General features: G+C 39.6%; 4 protein-coding genes across 6 annotated transcripts; 3 read left to right on the top strand and 1 right to left on the bottom strand.

Annotated features, from left to right (window-relative positions):
• The first annotated feature begins 53 nt into the window (after nucleotides 1-53).
• LOC6622443 (tRNA (cytosine(72)-C(5))-methyltransferase NSUN6) lies at nucleotides 54-2163 on the top strand. The gene is given in 2 exon segments (XM_070208078.1): nucleotides 54-363; nucleotides 440-2163. A coding segment is annotated over 1 exon segment (1080 nt). The 5' UTR covers nucleotides 54-363; nucleotides 440-616; the 3' UTR covers nucleotides 1697-2163.
• Nucleotides 1870-7461, bottom strand: Chro (chromodomain-containing protein chromator). Of its 2 annotated transcripts, XM_015175867.3 has the most exons (7): nucleotides 7303-7461; nucleotides 6534-6614; nucleotides 5998-6441; nucleotides 4908-5908; nucleotides 3175-4456; nucleotides 2993-3086; nucleotides 1870-2272 (listed from the first exon to the last, which is right to left on the bottom strand). In XM_015175867.3, exons 2-7 carry the CDS (start codon nucleotides 6589-6591, stop codon nucleotides 2242-2244), a joined length of 2910 nt encoding a protein of 969 aa, XP_015031353.1. In that variant the 5' UTR covers nucleotides 6592-6614; nucleotides 7303-7461; the 3' UTR covers nucleotides 1870-2241. The 2 variants fall into 2 exon arrangements, with proteins under 2 accessions (XP_015031353.1, XP_070064176.1); XM_070208075.1 differs by having other exon boundaries at nucleotides 1870-3086.
• Nucleotides 7462-7925: 464 nt separating this feature from the next.
• Ssl1 (general transcription factor IIH subunit 2 Ssl1) lies at nucleotides 7926-9744 on the top strand. The gene is made up of 3 exons (XM_002047627.4): nucleotides 7926-8128; nucleotides 8195-8536; nucleotides 8607-9744. The coding sequence occupies exons 1-3, from the start codon at nucleotides 8064-8066 to the stop codon at nucleotides 9526-9528; spliced, it is 1329 nt and encodes a 442-aa protein (XP_002047663.1). The 5' UTR covers nucleotides 7926-8063; the 3' UTR covers nucleotides 9529-9744.
• Nucleotides 9745-10174: 430 nt separating this feature from the next.
• LOC138911061 (uncharacterized) lies at nucleotides 10175-17021 on the top strand. 2 transcript variants are annotated; one of them, XM_070208076.1, is made up of 2 exons: nucleotides 10175-11434; nucleotides 11512-17021. In XM_070208076.1, the coding sequence occupies exons 1-2, from the start codon at nucleotides 10182-10184 to the stop codon at nucleotides 11615-11617; spliced, it is 1359 nt and encodes a 452-aa protein (XP_070064177.1). In that variant the 5' UTR covers nucleotides 10175-10181; the 3' UTR covers nucleotides 11618-17021. The 2 variants fall into 2 exon arrangements, with proteins under 2 accessions (XP_070064177.1, XP_070064178.1); XM_070208077.1 differs by having other exon boundaries at nucleotides 10175-11456.
• The last annotated feature ends 3183 nt before the right edge of the window (nucleotides 17022-20204 follow it).

Genomic DNA, 20204 nt, shown 5'->3' with positions numbered 1-20204 from the left:
AATATACGGTGGTGGGTATTTCATATGGCACTCATATGCTGCCACGTCTTGTCCACAAGCGAGGCCGGTGTGTTGAATTTAGAGATGATAGGCGACCGTGACTGCACGTTGGATATTTCAATCGATTGATAAAATGTTTTATCCCAAAACTCCATTTTATGGCAAGGGACTACTGCTGGAAAACGAAATTCTGAAAGTGAATGTGAGTCAACAATTAAAATAATGAAATTGTGTTGCGGGCAAGGGCAAACAATTAAACATCAAATGTCAACATGCTGGCTATAAGAAGCAGACAACCACGATTCGATACATTGATAACTCTATTGTGTTTAGTGGGGTAACATTGGCATCAATAATGTAGAGGTTCGCAACACTGTTTTTCAAATTTTAGATAACTTTGTTAATAATTTCAATAATAATATAATGGGTCTTTGTTCAGAGTGCGGCATTGTCGAAGTTGTTACCATGGCTTTGCAAGGCGCCATGCATTACAACATATCGCATCAACACTCTTCGCATCAGCGTAGCGGACTACAAAGCGAAACTGGAGGCCAAATTACGCGCGCTTTACGGACCGCAAGCGCCCCGAGTGTATGGGCTGGACGAACTGCCCGAAATGCTATGCATTGCACCATTGGACACACCAGCTGATATTGACTTCGATGATTGCCGTAAGGAGCTTATTGTGGACACAAGTTGCGGTGCTGCGTTATTGCGTGGCGCACACATTTATGCGCCCGGCGTTTTGGCCATGGAAACAGGCACATAGCTCGAAGAGCTGGTCAATGTGTATGCGGATTTGCCGGGCAAGTGCAAACGCGGCACTGCCACGCGTTACGACTGCAACGATAAGATCTTTCTAGGCGTGGGCCAAGTACTAATGCAACGCCATCAGCTCTACAACAACAACAAAGAGCAGCCACCCTCGGGAATTGCCGTACGCATGCAGTCAAATGTGAGTGGAGTGCCCACATTGGGCGATCTGAGCGATGCGAATGCATTACTCCAAAACTTACCCTCCATGGTGTGCGTTAGGGTGTTGGCACCACAGCCTGGCGAACGCATTCTGGACATGTGCGCTGCGCCGGGCAACAAAACAACGCATATAGCTGAGCTCATGGGCGATGTGGGCCAAATTATTGCCCTGGACAACTCTGCCAGTCGCATGCGTGCCATGCAAACGAAGCTGGGCAACTACGACTGCATTCAGGCGCATCAATTTGATGCCACCAAGGCCTGGAACGAACACAGTGCCATAGACTCAACAGCTCCGCCCTTTGCCTCGAGCAGCTTTGATCGCATCCTGTTGGATGCGCCCTGCAGCGGTCTGGGCAATCGTCCGCAGCTCTGTTGCAGCATCAAGCAAACCAAAGTGCTTCAATCCTATCCGCCTATTCAGCGCAGCCTGCTGGCACAGGCAGTGCCACTACTGCGTCCCGGCGGCGTGCTAGTGTACAGCACTTGCACCATCACCGAGGCAGAATGCGAGCAGCTGGTTTCCTGGGCGCTGCGTAAATTCCCACAGCTGCAGCTGGTGGATGCGACACCGAAGCTTGGTGCACCTGGCCTGCCGCTGCCGGAGCTGAATGCTGCACAATGTGAACTGTTACAGCGCTTTGGACCAACTAATGAAAATCGTGTCCAGAATTTGGACACAGTTGGATTTTTCATAGCCAAATTTCAGAAATCGTTATGAGCTGGAAATACATTGTTTAAGATAACCGTTAATACCTGTCAGCTAATTAATAAAAATAATTAAATTATTTTTCATTTTTATATACTTATTAAATATAATATGCGAATAGCCCCAAAGAGAAGAAAGGCGAAAATCTGTTAAAATTTAAAGTTAGTATCCAAAGTCCGCTGAAATTGCATGAATTTCTTGTTTTATTTTAATTTAAATTGCAGTTTATATATTTGTTTATATTTTACAACTATGCATCTTGTTAAGTTTTTGTGGCATATCTCTCTTCTTTTTTAAAAATAATGAATACAAGCATTGTTGTTGTTTGCTTTGAGTTCATTCGATTTTAAAAAATACTTAAATAATGTACAATACATAATAATAATAATAATAATCATAATATTACAATTACAAGTTCTAAGTCTAAATTGTATGTTGTTTTGCTCGTTCTGTGTGTTTGTTGTGTGTGTGTGGGTGTGTATGGGTGTGTGTAGGTGTTTTGTTGCGTGTTGCAAATTCTAAGGTTTTGCTGAGTTTTCTAAATGTTTAACTGTTCTTCAAAATGCAACAGCTGCATTTAGTTGTTGCCTAGAATAAAGAATTGCATAATGAATTACATTAAGTTATTTAAATTAGAATAGTTTTTTGTTTGCTTCTTTTCTCTCTCATCTTGCTTCTTTTTTTTGTTTGTTTTTCTTTTATGTATATTGTTTTAATTAGTACAAGTACAAGTTAGTTTGTAGGTAAGTTTTCTAATGCATAATTGCTGCCGTTGTTTAATGTTAAATCTAACGCTTTGAATCCCGGATAGATTTACTCACTGCTAGCAAAATTGATGAAAACTATACAATCTTAAAACTTTGCATAGTTTTTTTTTTTTCATTTTCTTTTTCTTTAATCATATACTAGTATATAAAACAGATCCCCCCCAACAAGTCGAATAATAATTACTTTAGTGAAGAACTTTCCACTTACTGCAAAGTACTCTATTTGTTTGCATGGACATTCGGATGTTAAAATTTGAATAGAATCGAATCGAAATGCTAAAAGATACGTTTCGAGCAAAGGGCGGGGGAATGCGTATGCTTAAAAGTGCGATATGATTGGCAGAATGGGAGCAGCGCTACAGGATGCTGGCTGATGCTGGTTAATGCTCAATTTCTAAACTTTAAGCGGCTTCCTTTCTTATTCTGGCGTATCTTTACAACAACGGCCCGTGCTCTATCATAATAATGCTTATCGACTACATATATGCTATATTTTTTTGTTTTTTTTTTTCTGTTTTTGTTTTTTTTTATATTTATTTACGTCGGGATATTTAGCGTCTTGAACTGATCCTCCTGCATTTCAGTCATCATGAAGGTGCCATCCTGCAGCAACAAAACAACGCGACGCGTTCCACCTGAATATGAAATCAATGAAAAGTTTAAGTTTACATCCATCCATCGAATCGCTTTTATTTAATTCCAATTTTGGATACGACCGCTTACCCGGGGATGGCAGATCGGCTTGCACCACTTCGGCGGGTATTTGTGCCTCGGTGCCGTCGCTGTCCGATGTTGTGATGTGAATTTGCGCCGTATGCGGTGTGCTGCCCGCTGGCGCCGCCTCCTGTTGCTGCTGTTGCTGCTGCTGCTGCTGCTGCTGCAATACCGCAGCCTGATGCTGAGCCAGTTCCTCCTCCGTCATGCTGACAAGTATGTGCTCACCATCCGCATTGGCATCGCTTTGCTGGCCAACGGCAGCGACCGCCTCGGCGACAGCATTGTCTAACGTGAGCACATCCTGATCCTCACCCTCGGCGGCAGCCACATAGGCAAACTGCTGTTCGCCGTCGGGGCCCTGGGTGACGAGTATTGTCTGGCCTTCGGCATTCTTGCCGGCAACCTGGTAGACGGTGCCATCCTCGCCGCGTACCAGCAACGCGGAGCCATCCTCATTGGTGAGCACCTGCTGATCACCACCGAGCAGCGCCTGTGCGGCAGCCTCTAGCTGTTCGCGCTGCTGTTCCTGCTGTTGTTCCTGCTCCATTTGCAGCTGCGTCTCCTCCTGCCCAATTAGTTTGCCAGTGATGGGGCATAGTTGCGCCTGATGCTGCTGCAGCTCCTCCTGTTCCACTTCCATTTCGATTTGCATGGGCTGTGCCTTAGCTGCCGCCGCATTCACCGTGCGTTGCCTCAGCGGAGTCAGCTGTTGCACTTTCTGGATCTGCACCTGCTGCTGCTGTTGCTGCAAAGCTTGCGCTTGTTGTTGACGCTGTTGACGCACCTGCGCCGCACGCTGTGCTAGCAGATCCTCGCGAGTCATCACTTTGCGCGTCACCTTGAGATCCCCAGACTTTGATAGCTGCAAAATCTTTTGCTCTGGCGTAACAGCCTTGGCTCCGGCTATTTGTCGCTGCTGTGGCGTATTGGCGCGCGTGACCAGCATGCGTGCTCCGGCTCGGGCGGGCATTGGCGTCTGACGCAGTGGATTGGGCGCGTTGCTGCCCACGGGCCGACGTTGCAGTGAAGCCGCCTGTCCGGGTGTACGCAATAAATGCGTTCGCTGGCCAACGGTCACCGGTGAATTGTTGCCGGACGCTCGAGCAACAGCCATGCGCTTGGCAGGCGGCGCAATGCCGGCTGAGGAGATGGCGGCCGGACTCATCTTTGGAGCTGCTGGCGAAATTGCGCTGCTTTCCGATTGTTCAATGCGAAAGATGCCGCTGTTGTTGCTGGCCATTTCAGTGCGGGATAAATAACGCACCGGACACTCGAGTTTCTGACGTTTCTGAACATTGATAAGCGATCGATATATATTAAATCAGATTGAATAGTTATTTTCGGAGTGCCAAAAGATAAAATGCCCTCGCATATAGAGTCACAATAATGTTGTTGACAAAATATCATTGAAAGGCGAGTTGAAAAGGTTATTTTTTTTTTTTTTTACAAGAACCGATCCATTCGGCTTTACTAAGATTATCTACTACAATGATGCTATTTGAATGGAACAGACAAACGGCTACTCGACTCGGATGTTGATGCTGACCAGAAGTCATTTATACCCTCTGCTAGCAGCAAGGCAGGGGTATAACATCATCACGATAGCGATACAATATTTACAAGGAAATAAAATATATGTATGTACATCGGCATGTCATTTGTACGCACTTCACACACACACATATATATATACTTATATATACATCGTTGTTTCATCGATCACTATTATGATTACTTACTGTTTGTATTGTATTGGGCATTTCGGGTTTTCTGAACATGCCGGTACTTGTGCTGTCCTCCGTGTAGATGATTTCACCCATTTTTGCATCCTTTTCACTAAATATGGACCCAGACGAGGAGTTGCCATTGATGCGAGCCGGCGTTGTTGGCATTTTGGGCTTATTCAGCTGCACGGAGCTGCCGCCGTTTTTTAATCGCTTAACTGTGTGCGACGGTATTAAATCCTCTTCGAGATCTTCCAGCTCCATTGACTCATTGGAGGCATTGAGACCAGCACCCTCGGCACTGGAATCTGTGTGATTCAGTTTACGTTTAATGGCCGTTGGCGCCGTGGCAGCCGTGGACCATTCCTGTTCCGTAGCCGACTCATCTTCGTTAGCCGATGAGGGTGATGTGGAGCCCTCGCCTGCGCCACTCTCGTTTACCCATTGCTTGAACTGATCCATAGCTTTGGTCTTGGATGTGCGCGACGGACGGGATGCGCCGACGCCCGACGAATTGGGGGATACTGCCGATGATTCTGGACTGTGCGGAGCAGAGTCCATTTTGCCACCAGCCTGCGACGCCTGCTGTTTGTCTTGCTGCGGTTTTTCCTGTTGCATGCGCTTCAGTGCATCCAGACTCTTCTCGCGCTTTAGCTTTTGGCGAGCCAGTTGCTTCTCAAACATCTGCAGAAAGTAGGGTACACGCTCTAGATTGGCCATCACCTCCCAGGTGTTCTCATTGTGCGAACGATCGATCCATTTCACCAAATACTCATGCGTCTTGCGGCGTGGATTAAAGCGTTTAGCTACAATACTCTCTACAGCCTCCTCAGTGCGTTGCTCGGTTTTTGGGTCGACGCGTGTGGCAATGCGATTGCTATTCTTAACAACGCCAGTGATTGTAGTTTGCGCCGAGGCGCCGGGCGGTGTGGGCGTGCCGGGTTTTGACTTGGGCCGCTCATTTTCCGTATCCTTCAGCTGTGAAGCAACTGTCGGCAATTTGCCAGCGGGAGATTCTGCATATGCAGAAGAATAGTGTTACATTTTGCAGAAACAATAAATAATAGAATACATATCATATGAATCAGTTTTTTTTAGATCTTACTTCTTGTGGGTGAAACACTGGAGGACGTGTTATTACTATTTGCAGTGCTGTTGTTGTTATTATTGTTGTTCGGATTTACAACGGTCTTGGTGATGCGTACAGGCATATCTTGAAGCTGGCCATGTCCGATTTTGCCAAACGACTGTATTGTCCTGCCGGCTACAATCCAAGGCTCGCGAACGCTCTCGTCTAGCTTGACCCAATTCTGATAGAGTGCCCAGGAATTTGAGGAGTTGCTCTCCTTTCGTGTATGCAGCTGTGTGGCCTTCCAAAGCGTAAATGCCCAGATTGTGGGCTTTGTATCCAGCGATTCCTTTAAACTCGAATTTTCTTTTTCGCAGGCGTCATCCTCCTTATGCGACTGAAATTCCTCGACAAAGTTAAAGGCGCGCAGGCAGCGACCGCAAACAAGCACATCCATATTGGCTAATTCCTCTTGGGCAACTAAATGGGGAGTATAAAGGTTTAAAATTTGTTCCTTTTTCATTTTTTTTTTTTTTTTTTTTTTGTTTTTCCATTGAGTATTGACCACTTGCCTCTTATTATATTTGCGTGTTTGCCAATTTCCGTCGGTGCAATCTCCTGTGCCAACATTATACACAACACCAACGTAGTAACTAAAAAAATGTACAATTTGAATATTTTTGTGTCACAATTTAAAAACAAATAAAAACCGTAGAAAATACGCGCACAAACACACACACGCACATGCGAGCAAAAAAAAAAAAAAAAAAGTACAGTGCCGTGGTGTGTTTATGAAACGAAGTGGCAACATTAACAACTGGCAACAAAGTGTGGTGGGTTTAAGCCGTATGTAATGGCTGCAGAGAATACAGCGCCTAGGCAGAAAAACGAGCACAAAGCGTGATGACCAAAAATGCAACGAACGCCCGCACAAAGGTACACACACAAAACATAGCTAACCGGGCGCGAAAAATGCAACAGCTAAACATTAGCTCAGAATAAATGATAGACATTTATGGATCTTTATACATGTACCTACATAATAGCAAACTGCTTAATTTTATTCTTATCTTTAACTAGCCGCCATTTTTAGTCAAATAAGCCGCACATTGCATTTTCAATTGCATAGAACAAACTAATAGAATGAATACATCCACACACAAACACACACTAAGCTCAGCTAAACAATTTTAATGTTTTATATATGATTTAAAACATAATAATCTGTTAGCTAGAAACATTTGAAACGAAATTTGCCATGTATGGACGCTTTTTTGCAAATTTATGTATGCATTTTTCACGTTTTCTTTTCGCTATGTTTTTCTCTTTTGTACTACACACCTTCATATACAGATGTGTTATGGAAAAAATATAGAGAGCAACTAGTTTGTTTTTAACAACTAATTTTAATTTAACTGTTTTTATTCTCCAACTCGCGCAACGCTGTTCACAATTGCACGCGCGCCAACTCTGAATGCCAAAAAAGTTTGTACAACTGAGCGAAGTGGCCAGTTCTGTTTTAGGGGTATGGCTAGATTGACACTTGCGTGCGCTACATTATGTATGCGCATATGCAAACCTCAAAGAAAGTTTGCAGCTGCTGGATCAGCACTGATTTGATTTGATTAGTTATATTATTCACTTCAATTTGACACGTTTAAAACTTGTTATGTGTCAGATTGTTACAATTTTAAAGACTTGAAGATATTTGATGTGTGTCGTATATGCTCAAACAACAGTGTAGCGCCGTTTTCCGTTCGTCCGCGTTTTGTAGCACTTTGTAAGCCAATCACATGAAGTGGTGTGTTTGCGCTGTCAGTGTGGCAGCACTGGTCATTTGACAGTAATTGAAATAAATTGATTTAAATCAACTTAAATATTGTTTTGTTAACTTTTTTTTCACTATTAACAATATTTTTAATTTTGTTTTTTTAAATAATGAAGTACCAACCAACATTTGAACTTAGTTTTAGGTGTAATGGCAACTCTATATACTTCAGCTGCTAGATTTTTATCACTTTCTGTTGTGTACACACTTTTGTAGTTGCCGGTGCGTGCCGACAAATTTTGTTTAATTTTGTATTTATTGAAAAGCAGCAGATATGGCTGACGATGAGCAAGATGACCAAAAAGAGTATCGCTGGGAAACCGGCTACGAGAAGACTTGGTAAGCCAACTTGAATATTATTGTGGCTTTAGTTGTTTTTGCTATTGCACCCAACTTGCGCCACAGGGAAGCCATCAAGGAGGATGACGATGGGCTGCTGGACGGTGCCATTGCCGAGATTATACAAAAGGCCAAACGCAAGCGACAGGCGGATAAGATCAAACAAAATCGCCTGGGAATGATGCGGCACATGTTCATTGTCTTGGATTGCTCCGAGTCGATGAGCGTACCTGATCTGAAGCCTACGCGTTTATTATGCACACTCAAATTGCTGGAGATCTTCATTGAAGAGTTCTTCGATCAGAATCCCATCAGTCAGCTGGGCATTATAGCACTAAAGGCAAAGCGCGCCGAGAAAGTCACCGAGTTAACGGGCACTTCGCGTGTACATCTCAAGGCGCTGGCTGGGTAAGTAGATATATCTGCCGTTCTGCCAAGCAAATACACGGGATTCCTTGATTTTAATGCCGTCTTGCAGCTTGGCTAATGTGTCGCTGACCAGCGAACCCTCACTGCAAAATGGCTTGGACCTGGCGCTAAAGACACTCAAAGTGGTGCCATCCCATGCCTCGCGCGAGATAGTCATAATCATGGGCTCGCTGACTACCTGTGATCCCGTGGATATCAATCAAACTATAGACGAGTTGAAAAGGGAGCGCATACGCTGCTCGGTTATATCGCTGTCAGCTGAAATACATATCTGTCGCTATTTGACACAACAAACAATGGGCACATTCGGCGCCGTGATGGATGATGCTCATTATCGTGATCAGCTGCTGGCGCAGGTGGATCCACCGCCAGCTGCCAAGACACAGGACAATTCGCTTATACGCATGGGCTTTCCGCACAGCAAGAATGAGGTTGAGGGCAAGGATGCACCGCTATCCATGTGCATGTGCCACATTGAGAATCTCGATGAGCCCAGCGAGCTGTCCACCACCGGCCATCATTGTCCCCAGTGCAACAGCAAGTACTGTGAGCTGCCCGTGGAATGTCAGTGTTGTGGCCTCACGCTGGTCTCGGCACCGCATCTGGCACGCTCCTATCATCATCTGTTTCCAGTGCCCAACTTTGAGGAGCTGCCATTTGAGTCGGTGCCGCCGGCAGCGCCTGACTGTGGCAGCCTGCGCAAGTGTTATGGCTGCATTAAGGTGCTTAACGCGCAGACTGACAAAAGCGTCTTCAAGTGCGGCTACTGCAATCAGTTTTTCTGCATCGATTGTGATATATTCATACATGAGACGCTGCACGCCTGCGTTGGCTGCAATACAATTCCAGGCGTCGCCGGCTTAGTCTATCAAAAGCAGGGCGGCAAGTCAGCCGCCGGCACCCATCAGCAGCAGCCACAGCCACAGCCACAACCATCCACTTCCAAGCAGCGCAGTCAGTTCAACATGTAATCCTGGCCCTCTAGCATGCAGCTTCCTACATGGGAGCTTATTGCTTTCAGCTGACGGGTTTGGACGCAATTCATGCATACAAAAAAATAATTATATGTAGACTTAACTATTTTAAGGCCAAAAGTTGCATTTACTTTGCATACAAGTTGTTGCTATCAAGTTTTCTTTATTTATGTAGAAAATAAAAAACTGTGAAAGTAACAAAATTTTACCCGATCCGCAAGAGTTTGCGTAAAGAGGAACAAATGTATGTAGTACTCAAAAAAACACATGCAAAAAAGAAACTTTAGAATATGACTCTTGAAAATCGCATAGAAAGGCGATATCAGTGCGAGTAAGCCGGCTAGAGAGTAAGAGAGAAAGCAACCCTTTTGCACTCTGTAATAGGATAAGAGCATCATTGGTAACCCTAGCCAGGGTATTATAGTGTCACTATCTATGTTAATTATAACAGTACGATAAGTAAATATCGATAAAGAAAAGCGGCTGCAGAGAAGAAGTGGAAGGCAGTCTCTCTACAGTACTAGCAGTAAGAAGACGTGTTGTTAAAAATAAAAAGGCAACCCGAACATAAGTTAAATCAACGACGAAAATCATACTATTACAATATCAGAAGTGGGATTGACTCAAAAAAAAAAAAAAAACACAACAAAATGGAAAATATAAATATAAATGACGTGTCAATAGCGACATTGAAAAGTTGGTTGGCATTACTAAATTTGCCAACAGAGGGTACCAAAACTGAGCTGATGGCGAGATTAAATAAGGTACCAGTGGACATCCGAGACGATGCTGCAAAGGAACTTGAAGTTCAACGTAACAAGGAACAGACAATTGAGGCTCAAAATGAGTTGCAAAACATAATGCAACAACAGCGTGACGAAATAGCAAATGGCGCCGAGATGCTGAAATTGATGCGTCTCGAAATTGAAGCGTCTCGAAAATTCCTAGAAGAATTTCAAGTAACGGTGAACCGCAACTCGCACATCGGCGGGAGCGACGGGGGAGAGCAAGAAAGTGAAGTCGGCGATTTATTGCAGCTAGAGGATGGTCACACTGAAGAAAGACCACGGTCGACGGATGGCAACGCTGGTGCAGCTGATTACACTGGAACGGATGGCAACGCTGGTGCAGCTGATCACGCTGGTGCAGCGGGCAACGCTGGGGCAGCTGGAAGGATCGACGAAAGTGGCAACGCTGTCGGAGGCAACTTAAATAATTGCATCCAAACTGGAGCGATGATGTTAGCCAAGGAAATTTTATTAGAATTTACTGGAGAAAGTGAGGTGCGTAAATGGGTAATGCAATTCTTCAATGTGGCCAAGATCTACAGACTAAATGATATGCAACAGCACTTGCTTTGTATAAGCAAATTGAAAGGCGGTGCTTTGAAGTGGTTGCATGCAGACCCTATGCGCATCATTGCTCCGATTGACGAGATGCTAAATCAATTGGTTTTGGCCTTCGGGGGAGGATTTTCGAAGTCGGAACTACGACAGAAGTTCGAGGATCGGGTTTGGAAACCAGATGAGGTGTTCGCCACATATTTTAGCGAAAAAAGCATATTGGCACAGGACATCAACATTGATGTAGAGGAGTTAATGGAGGGTATTATTCGAGGCATACCTTGCGAAAACTTGCGCACTCAAGCTAGTATGCATTGCTTTACCAATCCGGCTCAAATTTTACGTGCGTTTGCAGCTATAAAGTTGCCAATTAAACGGGTACGAAACCATGTAGTGAAACAAACTGCACAGGAAGCACAGGCGGACAAACAACAACGTTGCTACAATTGCAATGTTAAGGGCCATTGGGCCAAAGATTGTTTAAAGCCCAAACGGGAGGCAGGATCTTGCTATGCGTGCGGCTCAAAGGATCATTTAATAGCAGGATGTCCAAATAAAAAGTATGATATGGAAAACAAATATGTAAGATACTTAAGAATTCATTTTAGTAACTCATTTAACAAATCAATAATTGCAGAATGCCTTATAGACTCTGGCAGCCCTATTTCATTTTTAAAGGAAAAGTTTGTGCCATTAAAAGTAAAGCGTATGCCAGATGCAAATTCGTATGTAGGTTTAAATGAAAGTAAATTGAAAAATTTTGGAAAAATTTTATGTTTTATGAAGAAAAAGTTAATAAATGTTTATTTTAATGTTATAATTGTGGCAAATGAGTCTATGAGGTATGACGCTGTGCTTGGTAGAGATTTTATGGATTCTTTTGGTTTAAATATTGATTTAAGAACATTAAAAATTGTGAACGGGCATAAAGTTGATCACCAGAATAATGGTAAAAATGATATCATAGCTACAAGCTACAAAGAAAAACAAAAAAAAGTGGACGATGAAGATATCAAACACGAGCAAAATGAAACTATATTGTTAAATGATAAAATCGTTAATAAGGAAATAGTCAGTAATGAAACTGTTAGTGATGAATTAGTTAGTGAGAAAATTGTTAGTCCGGAAACGCTTGGTGATAAAGTTGGTAGTGATGAGATAGTTAGAAATAAAATAATTAGTGGTGAAATAGTTAGAAATGAAGTGATTGGGATCGAAACTGTTAGTGATGAGATAGTTAGTTATGGAGAGCTTAAGCTCGAACCTGATAGTGAAGAAGTTGTTAGTGATGAAATTATCTATAATCAAACCGGGATTGAAAAAGTGATTATAGAAGATATAGGAAACAGTGCAGTTAAAATTAATAATCATGTTAATGAAGCGCCAGTGAATAGCGAAATCATGGGAGTGTTAGAAGAGAATTTTGAGAAGGATATCTTAACAATAAGTTGGGAAGATTCTAACAAAAGAGAAAATATATATATTTTAAGTGAAGATATTGATTACAGCACAAAGTGTGAATTTGAAAATTTATTTGAAAATACTTATGTAAAAGCGAAAAGGCCAAATCAGCCAAAATTAAGACATGAGTTAAGCATAAGATTAGAAAACGACAAAGTATTTAATTGTACACCTAGGCGGTTATCTTATATGGAAAAAGAAAAGTTGCAAGAATTATTAGACGACTATTTAAAAGATGGAATCATTAGGCCAAGTTGTTCAGAGTATGCATCACCTATAGTACTAGTGAAGAAAAAAACTGGAGACATGAGGTTATGTATTGATTTTAGAAGACTGAACAAAATTATATGTAGAGACAACTACCCGCTACCATTGATCGACGATTTATTAGACAGACTATGCGGAAAAACAGTATTTTCAAAGTTGGATCTAAAAAACGGGTATTTTCATGTTTTTGTTAATGAGCAATCTATTAAATACACTTCATTTGTTACCCCTTTAGGACAATATGAATTTCTTAGGATGCCCATGGGTTTAAAAACTGCGCCACATGTATTTCAAAGATTTGTTAATAACATATTTTGTGATATGATAAAAGATAATAAGGTAATTGTTTACATGGATGATATTATGATAGCAAGTACAAACATAAAGGAACACATGGAGACCTTAAAGGAAGTGTTTATAAGACTGGTGCAAAACAAATTAGAGTTGAAATTAGATAAGTGTGAATTTTTTAAAAGCAGCGTTAAATATTTAGGATTTGTGGTGGATAGTAAAGGCGTTAGGGCTGATGAAAAAGGGTTAGAAGCGGTTAAATCCTTTCCAATACCAAACAAAATTCAGGGAGTACAAAGTTTCCTAGGGTTATGCTCCTACTTCAGGAGGTTCATTTTAAACTTTTCTATATTAGCTAAACCCTTATATGATTTATTGAAAAAAGATAAGAAATTCAAGTTTGGAGAAGAGGAGTTTAAGTGTTTTAATATGTTAAAAGATAAATTGTTAGAGGCGCCAGTACTATCAATATATAATTACAAAGAAGAAATAGAACTACATTGTGATGCCAGCGCAGTGGGATTTGGGGCTGTTTTATTTCAAAAAAAAGAAGATAGGAAATTACACCCGATTTTTTATTTTTCTAAAAGAACAACCGAAGTAGAGTCTAAATATCATAGTTTTGAGTTAGAAACGCTAGCCATCATTTACGCATTACGCAGATTTCGTATATATCTACAGGGAAAACGATTTAAAATAATGACAGATTGCAACTCTTTAACTTTAACGCTTAACAAAATAGATTTAAATCCGAGAATTGCTAGATGGGCGTTAGAACTACAAAATTACGATTTTGAGTTAGTGCATAGATCGGGCAAGCAAATGCAACATGTGGATGCGTTAAGCAGATGTTATGAGGACATTTTAGTTATTGAATCCAATAGTTTTGAGGACAATTTAGTTATTTGCCAAAGCAAAGATGACAAACTGGTAGATATTAGAAAGATGTTAGAAAAAGAAGAGCACAAGCTATTCGAAATGAGAAATGGGGTCATTTACAGAAAAACAAATGATGGCAGATTAGTTTTTTATGTACCAAAGGATATGGAAGAACATGTACTTTACAAATATCATGATGAGTTGGGACATGCTGGGAGAGATAAGATGATCGATGCCATTGGAAAGAGTTACTGGTTCCCATATATTAAGGAAAAAGCAATAAAGCATATAGGGAATTGTTTAAAATGCATTGCCTTCGCCCCCAAGACGGGTAAGAGTGAAGGACTATTACATAGCATACCGAAAGGAAACAAACCGTGGGAGATGATCCATATAGACCATTATGGACCAATTAATGCAGGAAGGGCTAATAAATATATATTGGCGGTGGTTGACGGATTTTCAAAATTTGTTAGACTATATACAGCAAAGACAACAAGTACGAAAGAAGCGATTAAGGCATTAAAAGATTATTTCAGAGCGTATAGTAGACCTAAGTTCATTGTATCGGACAGAGGGAGTTGTTTTACTGCAAAAGAGTTTGATGAATTTTTAAAAAATGAGGGAGTAACGCATATTAAAATAGCAACGGGTTGTCCGCAAGCAAATGGTCAGGTGGAAAGGTTGAATAGGGACTTGGGTCCGATGATGGCAAAAATGGCGGAGCCAGAAAATGGTTTACATTGGGATGTTATTATAGAAAATGTTGAATATGCAATAAACAACACACAACACAAAAGCATAAAGAAATTTCCAAGCGAAATGTTATTCGGATTACAACAGAAAGGAAAAGTTGTTGATGAATTAAAAGAAAAATTAGAAGAGTTTACACAGGTGAACACGTGTGATAAAAGAAATTTAGAAAATATAAGAAAGAGTGGAGAAATATATCAAAAAGAAGCTCAAATCAGAAATGAAGAGCGGATTAATAAAAAGAAGAAAGTATCAGTAGAATATAAAATAGGTGACTATGTCATGGTAAAAAATTTTGATAGCACACCAGGAGTTTCAAAAAAGTTAATACCAAGATATAAAGGGCCTTATAGTATAGAAAAGATTTTAAAAAATGATAGATACTTGTTAAAGGATGTAGAAGGCTTTCAATTATCTCGCAACCCGTACGTTGGTATCTGGAATAGCCAAAACTTTAAGCATTGGATGCGAAAATAGGCAATAAGCATTAGTTATAAAGATAGATACACATATAAAAGACAGAGATCGGGAGCTCTCTTTGTCAGGATGGCCGAGTTGTAATAGGATAAGAGCATCATTGGTAACCCTAGCCAGGGTATTATAGTGTCACTATCTATGTTAATTATAACAGTACGATAAGTAAATATCGATAAAGAAAAGCGGCTGCAGAGAAGAAGTGGAAGGCAGTCTCTCTACAGTACTAGCAGTAAGAAGACGTGTTGTTAAAAATAAAAAGGCAACCCGAACATAAGTTAAATCAACGACGAAAATCATACTATTACAACTCTAATATCAAATTTTTGTTTTTTTAAGTGCAAATGAAAAGTAGAGAAAAGACATATTTGTCGATTGTGTCATGAAAATCGCATAGATGACCGATCCGTATTTAAGAAGGCAAAGTTGTGTTTCAAAAGTGAGACTTTTATGTTTTGAGTAACTTTTTTTTTAACTTTGTAAATTCGAGGGAACGCAAGTTCTTATGAATTTAATAAACAAATGTATTTTGATTTATTTTAAAAGATTTCGATTTAGTGAGTTTTACATTTTACTTTGTTGAGACAAAATATTATGTAAAATAAGTACGTACATCTTCTGCATACAACCTTTTCCTTGGGACAATCGGCAATTGAATTGTTTAAGCTATATGCCAGGGCTTTTCTTCATTTATTCTATGTGTAAAATGCGAAATATTTTCAATTATTTGCAGAGTATTTCAGTTACGACCAGTTTCAATACTTTTATTACATTTTACTATAACTACTTAATTATGAAAAGTTTTTTGTTTATATTTTTTGTTCGGTTTTTTGTTGCTGTTGCGTTTGTGAATGATCGTTGCCATTGTTGTAGCTGTAATTGTTGCTGTCGTTCACAGTTAATTCTTGTCATTTTTTTTTTTTTATGTATTCAGCTTTTGAACTTGGTGAATCTTTTAATTGCGGCTCGCACGAGTTCAACGCCAACGTTCGCCGCACTCGGTCGCGTTTTAGCTAAATATATTTTGAGTCTACCTTGTGTGTTCTGTGCAGGTGTTTTTCTTCTAACGCTTTATTCAGAATAATAATAAGTAGTTATAAATATCGACGCGAAGGTGTGTCAATTTTCTAGCAATTGCCAGGTATGTGGAGTTGACTTTATAGCCTGGCTTAGAGCATTTAGAATGTATTATAAGAATGTATCAATCAGGTTTGATGGGTCAAGAGAATTATGTAAATTTAATAAATTTATATGAAAACATGAACTTACCCAAAAATTTCCTTATGCATTAATTATTATTGTATTATAATTTATATATACTGAAAAAATAGCAAGAGAAGGAAAGGTAAATAAATTGTGAGAGAGAGAAATATGTATATATATATAAAATAAATAGAGAGAGACTGCAGCATGTTAAACTTGCTTTACTTGAATTTATGAGAATTACATAGAAGGGCGATATTGAAAAAATGTTTCATTTGCAGCGCAATGGCTGCGTGTTGTATAATCTCTTCGCTACATTTATACATACACATGAAACTAGAAAAATAGGACAAATAAAAATTGATACAGGAATGCATACAAAACCTGGCCAAGATTCTGTCTTATAAACACTTTTCCCGTCCGTGAAACAACTGAAATCCTTCCCATCTATCCCCATTACTTATAGGCCTATTTACAACCATCTTATTTGATTTTCGGAATCAGTCACTTATTAAAAAATAATCTAGCTTATTATTTCAAACACGGCATTTTTTGACTACTATCTTCCCAGCTCGTGCTATTGTTAGGCTACTTATTTGATTTTTTGTTTGGTTTTGTTTACATACTGCGAAGCCATAAAATGATATGGCTTAAACCGAACGTCAATGACACTGCCTGAAACGAGTTGTGAGCTGGTTTTGGCCAAGCAAAACCGCAAAGCGTCATTCATAATTCGAATATTTAGAACAGTTAGACAGCGCACAGTAAAATAATTTATTGGACTAGAATAAATTGTTCAAAAATGATTATAAAAAATAATTATATATTTTATATACAAGATTTACACGTCTTTCAAAACCCGAATATCATTTGCGTAAGTATAGAAATGAGGTTTTTAAGAAACCTTAAATTGATAAATGAATAGTCGAACTTTAATTTTGTGATGTTCTAAAAAAGTATGTCTCTTAATTGAGATAAGTTTAAAAGCCTCAAACACGGCTGAGTAATGCCGGGAAGAGCATAACATGTGCACGTAGGTAGATAATAAAATAACATTTGCTGTACAGAAGATTAATTGATTCTCCATTCTCCCAATTGCAAACACAGTCAACAACCTCTGAAGTGCGTTCGACTCTTAACCCCAATATGCTGTATATATTTTTAAATATTTGGCTTGACTTCCATATCAAATATCTAGCGCCAGAACTATGTCTGGCTGAGTAAAAATAGAATGCAAATGAATGTTACTGATTCTACATTCCTCCATATAACAAACGACTTTAATAACCTTTAGAACCGGTTGTTAAATCGCGTTATGCACCCCATATAACATGCATTAGTCAGACTTAATATTACGGCAATTACATATAGACTAACCCTGACACTTTCGTTTGTGGACCTTGGGCCAATTCTGATTGCCCACATGCAAAATGGAGGCATTTGATTGTTTTGGATTCCGAGAGATCTCTATAATTTACTCACTGAATAAATAGGCACAACCCGCACAGTTAACTGCCAGACAGGTCAGCTCTATTCTAACTAATTACTGGAATAGCCGGCACAATGTGCAAGTTCTATACTTAGTCGTACCTCTTCCGCATTTGGATTGCGGCACCTGTTTCTGATATGTAGTTGTAAATTAGCTAATAAATATTACTTTAGACACTTGTACACTGCAAAAAAAGGGACACGTAAAGTAGTTGCAGGGCTTAAATCGTAAATTGAACAAGAAAAAGAAAAGAAAGGAAACATTCTTCCATTTTAACTGGAGAAGGCATATATAATATATTTCCTGCTAAGAAAGCCGAGACATATATATGTTGGAATTTTCTCTGAGTGTATATACTTAATATATACTTTATTATAGAATAGAGCAGTTCAACAATAGACCGCAACTAATTTAGGTAACAATTTGGTATAAATTTCCTTGGGCTTGTCCCACTTTGTTTAAAGTTTTCTCATCATTAGTTAAAATTGCATAGGCAAATTTTCACTTGAATATGAATGCGCAGTGTTTCCATTGGCTTGGCCCAAGGGCCGAAACTAACCAAAATTGTTCACCGTCTAATAATTTATGCCCGAGATGCGCCTAAAAGTGTGCCGTCTAATTTGCCAGCCAGGCAACCGAAGGAACTTTTCATGTTGCAAAACTTTCCGCCGGCTAATCACTTGTTAAGTTATTTGTTGAGGCATCTACGGGTTATGCTCCACCACAGAAAGGGTAAGGGCGGAATATGCTGTTTGGGGCTAGCCCAAGTATTTTTGGCATCCTAGCTATGAGCTAACCCAGCAGCCAACCCCACCGCAACCCATTGATTCCTGGCCACATGCTCCAGATATTCGAACAAATAGGCTGTGCATAATAATATGCAGAAATTTTATGATTTATAACAAATGATAAATTGGTAAAGGAGGCAACAATTGCATGTATTTCTTGTAAGCCTCCTTTTGCTAGTTAATTCAAGATGCCTTTCTTATATTAAACGAATCAGCTATGCATAAGTCCGAAAGAGTTTAGACAAATAGCTCAAAGAGCTCTTCATATTGGATTATACAGAGTCTTTTAAGATAAAAGGTCTTGGTCTTGAAATAGTTCTAAATTGGATCGAACTTAGCTAATTGCAATGGACTTTTGAGAACGAAACCCCCCCCAAAAAAAAAGATCGGCAGAAATAAGAAACAAGTGCTTCAACATTCACCATTTGATGCCAAAATCCAATAAAGAAAAAAACAAGTTTTTTAGTGGAAGTTCATTAGGAATTCAATTCATAATAAAAAAGGCTCGTGCTTGAAGTAAACGCCATATAAATTATAAAAATTAAGGAGTTTATTTTCGAGTGTCTGATGAAAATAAGTCTGCGGCATGCAAGACTTATTAGCGTTTACTTCTGGGGCTGGGCCCCCGTTAAATTCAATTTCGCTAAATAAATAAATTAGTAAGGCGCAAAAAAAAGGCGTTGCGTCCAATAAAATATCAATTAGCAGTTCAAAGGTAATTTTTAAGCTTAACGGAAATCTCACTTTGAGTCGAGCTTAAAGTACATTAAGCTAGCCAAGAGTTAAGTGGACCGCTTAATTATAGCTCAATGGGAATACTTTCTTGCTAAGCATACCCTATAGCTATTTATAGTCTAAGCATACCCTATAGCTATTCTACTTTCTTGCTAAGTATACCCTCTAGCTACTTTTGCTTCTGGTCAAGCATATTCTATTGCTACTCTATTTTCTGGCTAAGCATACCCTACAGCTACTCTACTTTCTTGCTAAGCATACCCTATAGCTACTCTAGTTTCTTGGGTATTCGAAGCAGTAATGCTCTTAAAATAACTTGGCACATTAAAACAATTTAATTATATGATTTTTTATGGCCACATCTATTAATTTAAGTTCTCTTTGTTATCTCTTTTTAATTTGTATCGTTTTTTAACCATGTTTGTGCTTTGAATGTTTATTTTGTTATGCATGACATGTTATTAATAAACATTATTGGGTTTTTTTTTTTCTTTTGTTTTTTTTGACAAAAGAAATACCACAAAAATGGTCGAGGAATTGTTTTTGTTTTCCATTTATCAAAGCAAAACGGCAAAACAGACGGCAAATAATTTCCGGTTAAATTTAAATTGATAATCCGCACCGATAGACCCCATCGAACATTTGGCCCGTGGCCCCTCTAGAAATTGTCAATTAATGTCGTAAATTCGATTTTATTTGTTTAGCTATAGCGAATGCATTTGTTTAATACATTTTGCATACAAGCCCAATTATTTTCAATTGCCCTTCGTTTAATTGCAAAACAAAGCTGGAAAAAGTTCATCATACTTAGTTTTACCCCTTACGCTTTTTATGGCAGATATATTAGTCTAAGCTGCAAGATATCCGATATCTATGCGTTAATTCATTTAATTGGTTCTTTTTTCTATTTGTTTAAAATAAAAGATACTTGATTCATACTATTCTAAAAGCTGCAGGCCAAATTAATATCTGTATTCTACTGCCTATTAC

This window comes from Drosophila virilis, chromosome 3, assembly GCF_030788295.1.
Source record: "Drosophila virilis strain 15010-1051.87 chromosome 3, Dvir_AGI_RSII-ME, whole genome shotgun sequence".
Lineage (NCBI taxonomy): Eukaryota > Metazoa > Arthropoda > Insecta > Diptera > Drosophilidae > Drosophila > Drosophila virilis.
The sequence above is the reverse complement of the archived record's forward strand: the minus strand, read 5'-3'. Positions and strand labels throughout refer to the sequence as shown.

What these genes read in the sequence shown, in the direction of transcription:
- Chro (XM_015175867.3), bottom strand. Translation starts at nt 6,591, where the DNA reads ATGTTGGCACAGGAGATTGCACCGACGGAAATTGGCAAACACGCAAAT. An exon ending in ACACGCAAATATAATAAGAG is followed by an intron (nt 6,442 to 6,533) that starts GCAAGTGGTCAA and finishes CTCCCCATTTAG; the next exon opens with TTGCCCAAGAGGAATTAGCC. An exon ending in AGCCGATCTGCCATCCCCGG is followed by an intron (nt 3,087 to 3,174) that starts GTAAGCGGTCGT and finishes TTTCATATTCAG; the next exon opens with GTGGAACGCGTCGCGTTGTT.
- Ssl1 (XM_002047627.4), top strand. Translation starts at nt 8,064, where the DNA reads ATGGCTGACGATGAGCAAGATGACCAAAAAGAGTATCGCTGGGAAACC. An exon ending in ACCGGCTACGAGAAGACTTG is followed by an intron (nt 8,129 to 8,194) that starts GTAAGCCAACTT and finishes CTTGCGCCACAG; the next exon opens with GGAAGCCATCAAGGAGGATG. An exon ending in CATCTCAAGGCGCTGGCTGG is followed by an intron (nt 8,537 to 8,606) that starts GTAAGTAGATAT and finishes GCCGTCTTGCAG; the next exon opens with CTTGGCTAATGTGTCGCTGA.
- LOC138911061 (XM_070208076.1), top strand. Translation starts at nt 10,182, where the DNA reads ATGGAAAATATAAATATAAATGACGTGTCAATAGCGACATTGAAAAGT. An exon ending in GCAGGATGTCCAAATAAAAA is followed by an intron (nt 11,435 to 11,511) that starts GTATGATATGGA and finishes CAATAATTGCAG; the next exon opens with AATGCCTTATAGACTCTGGC.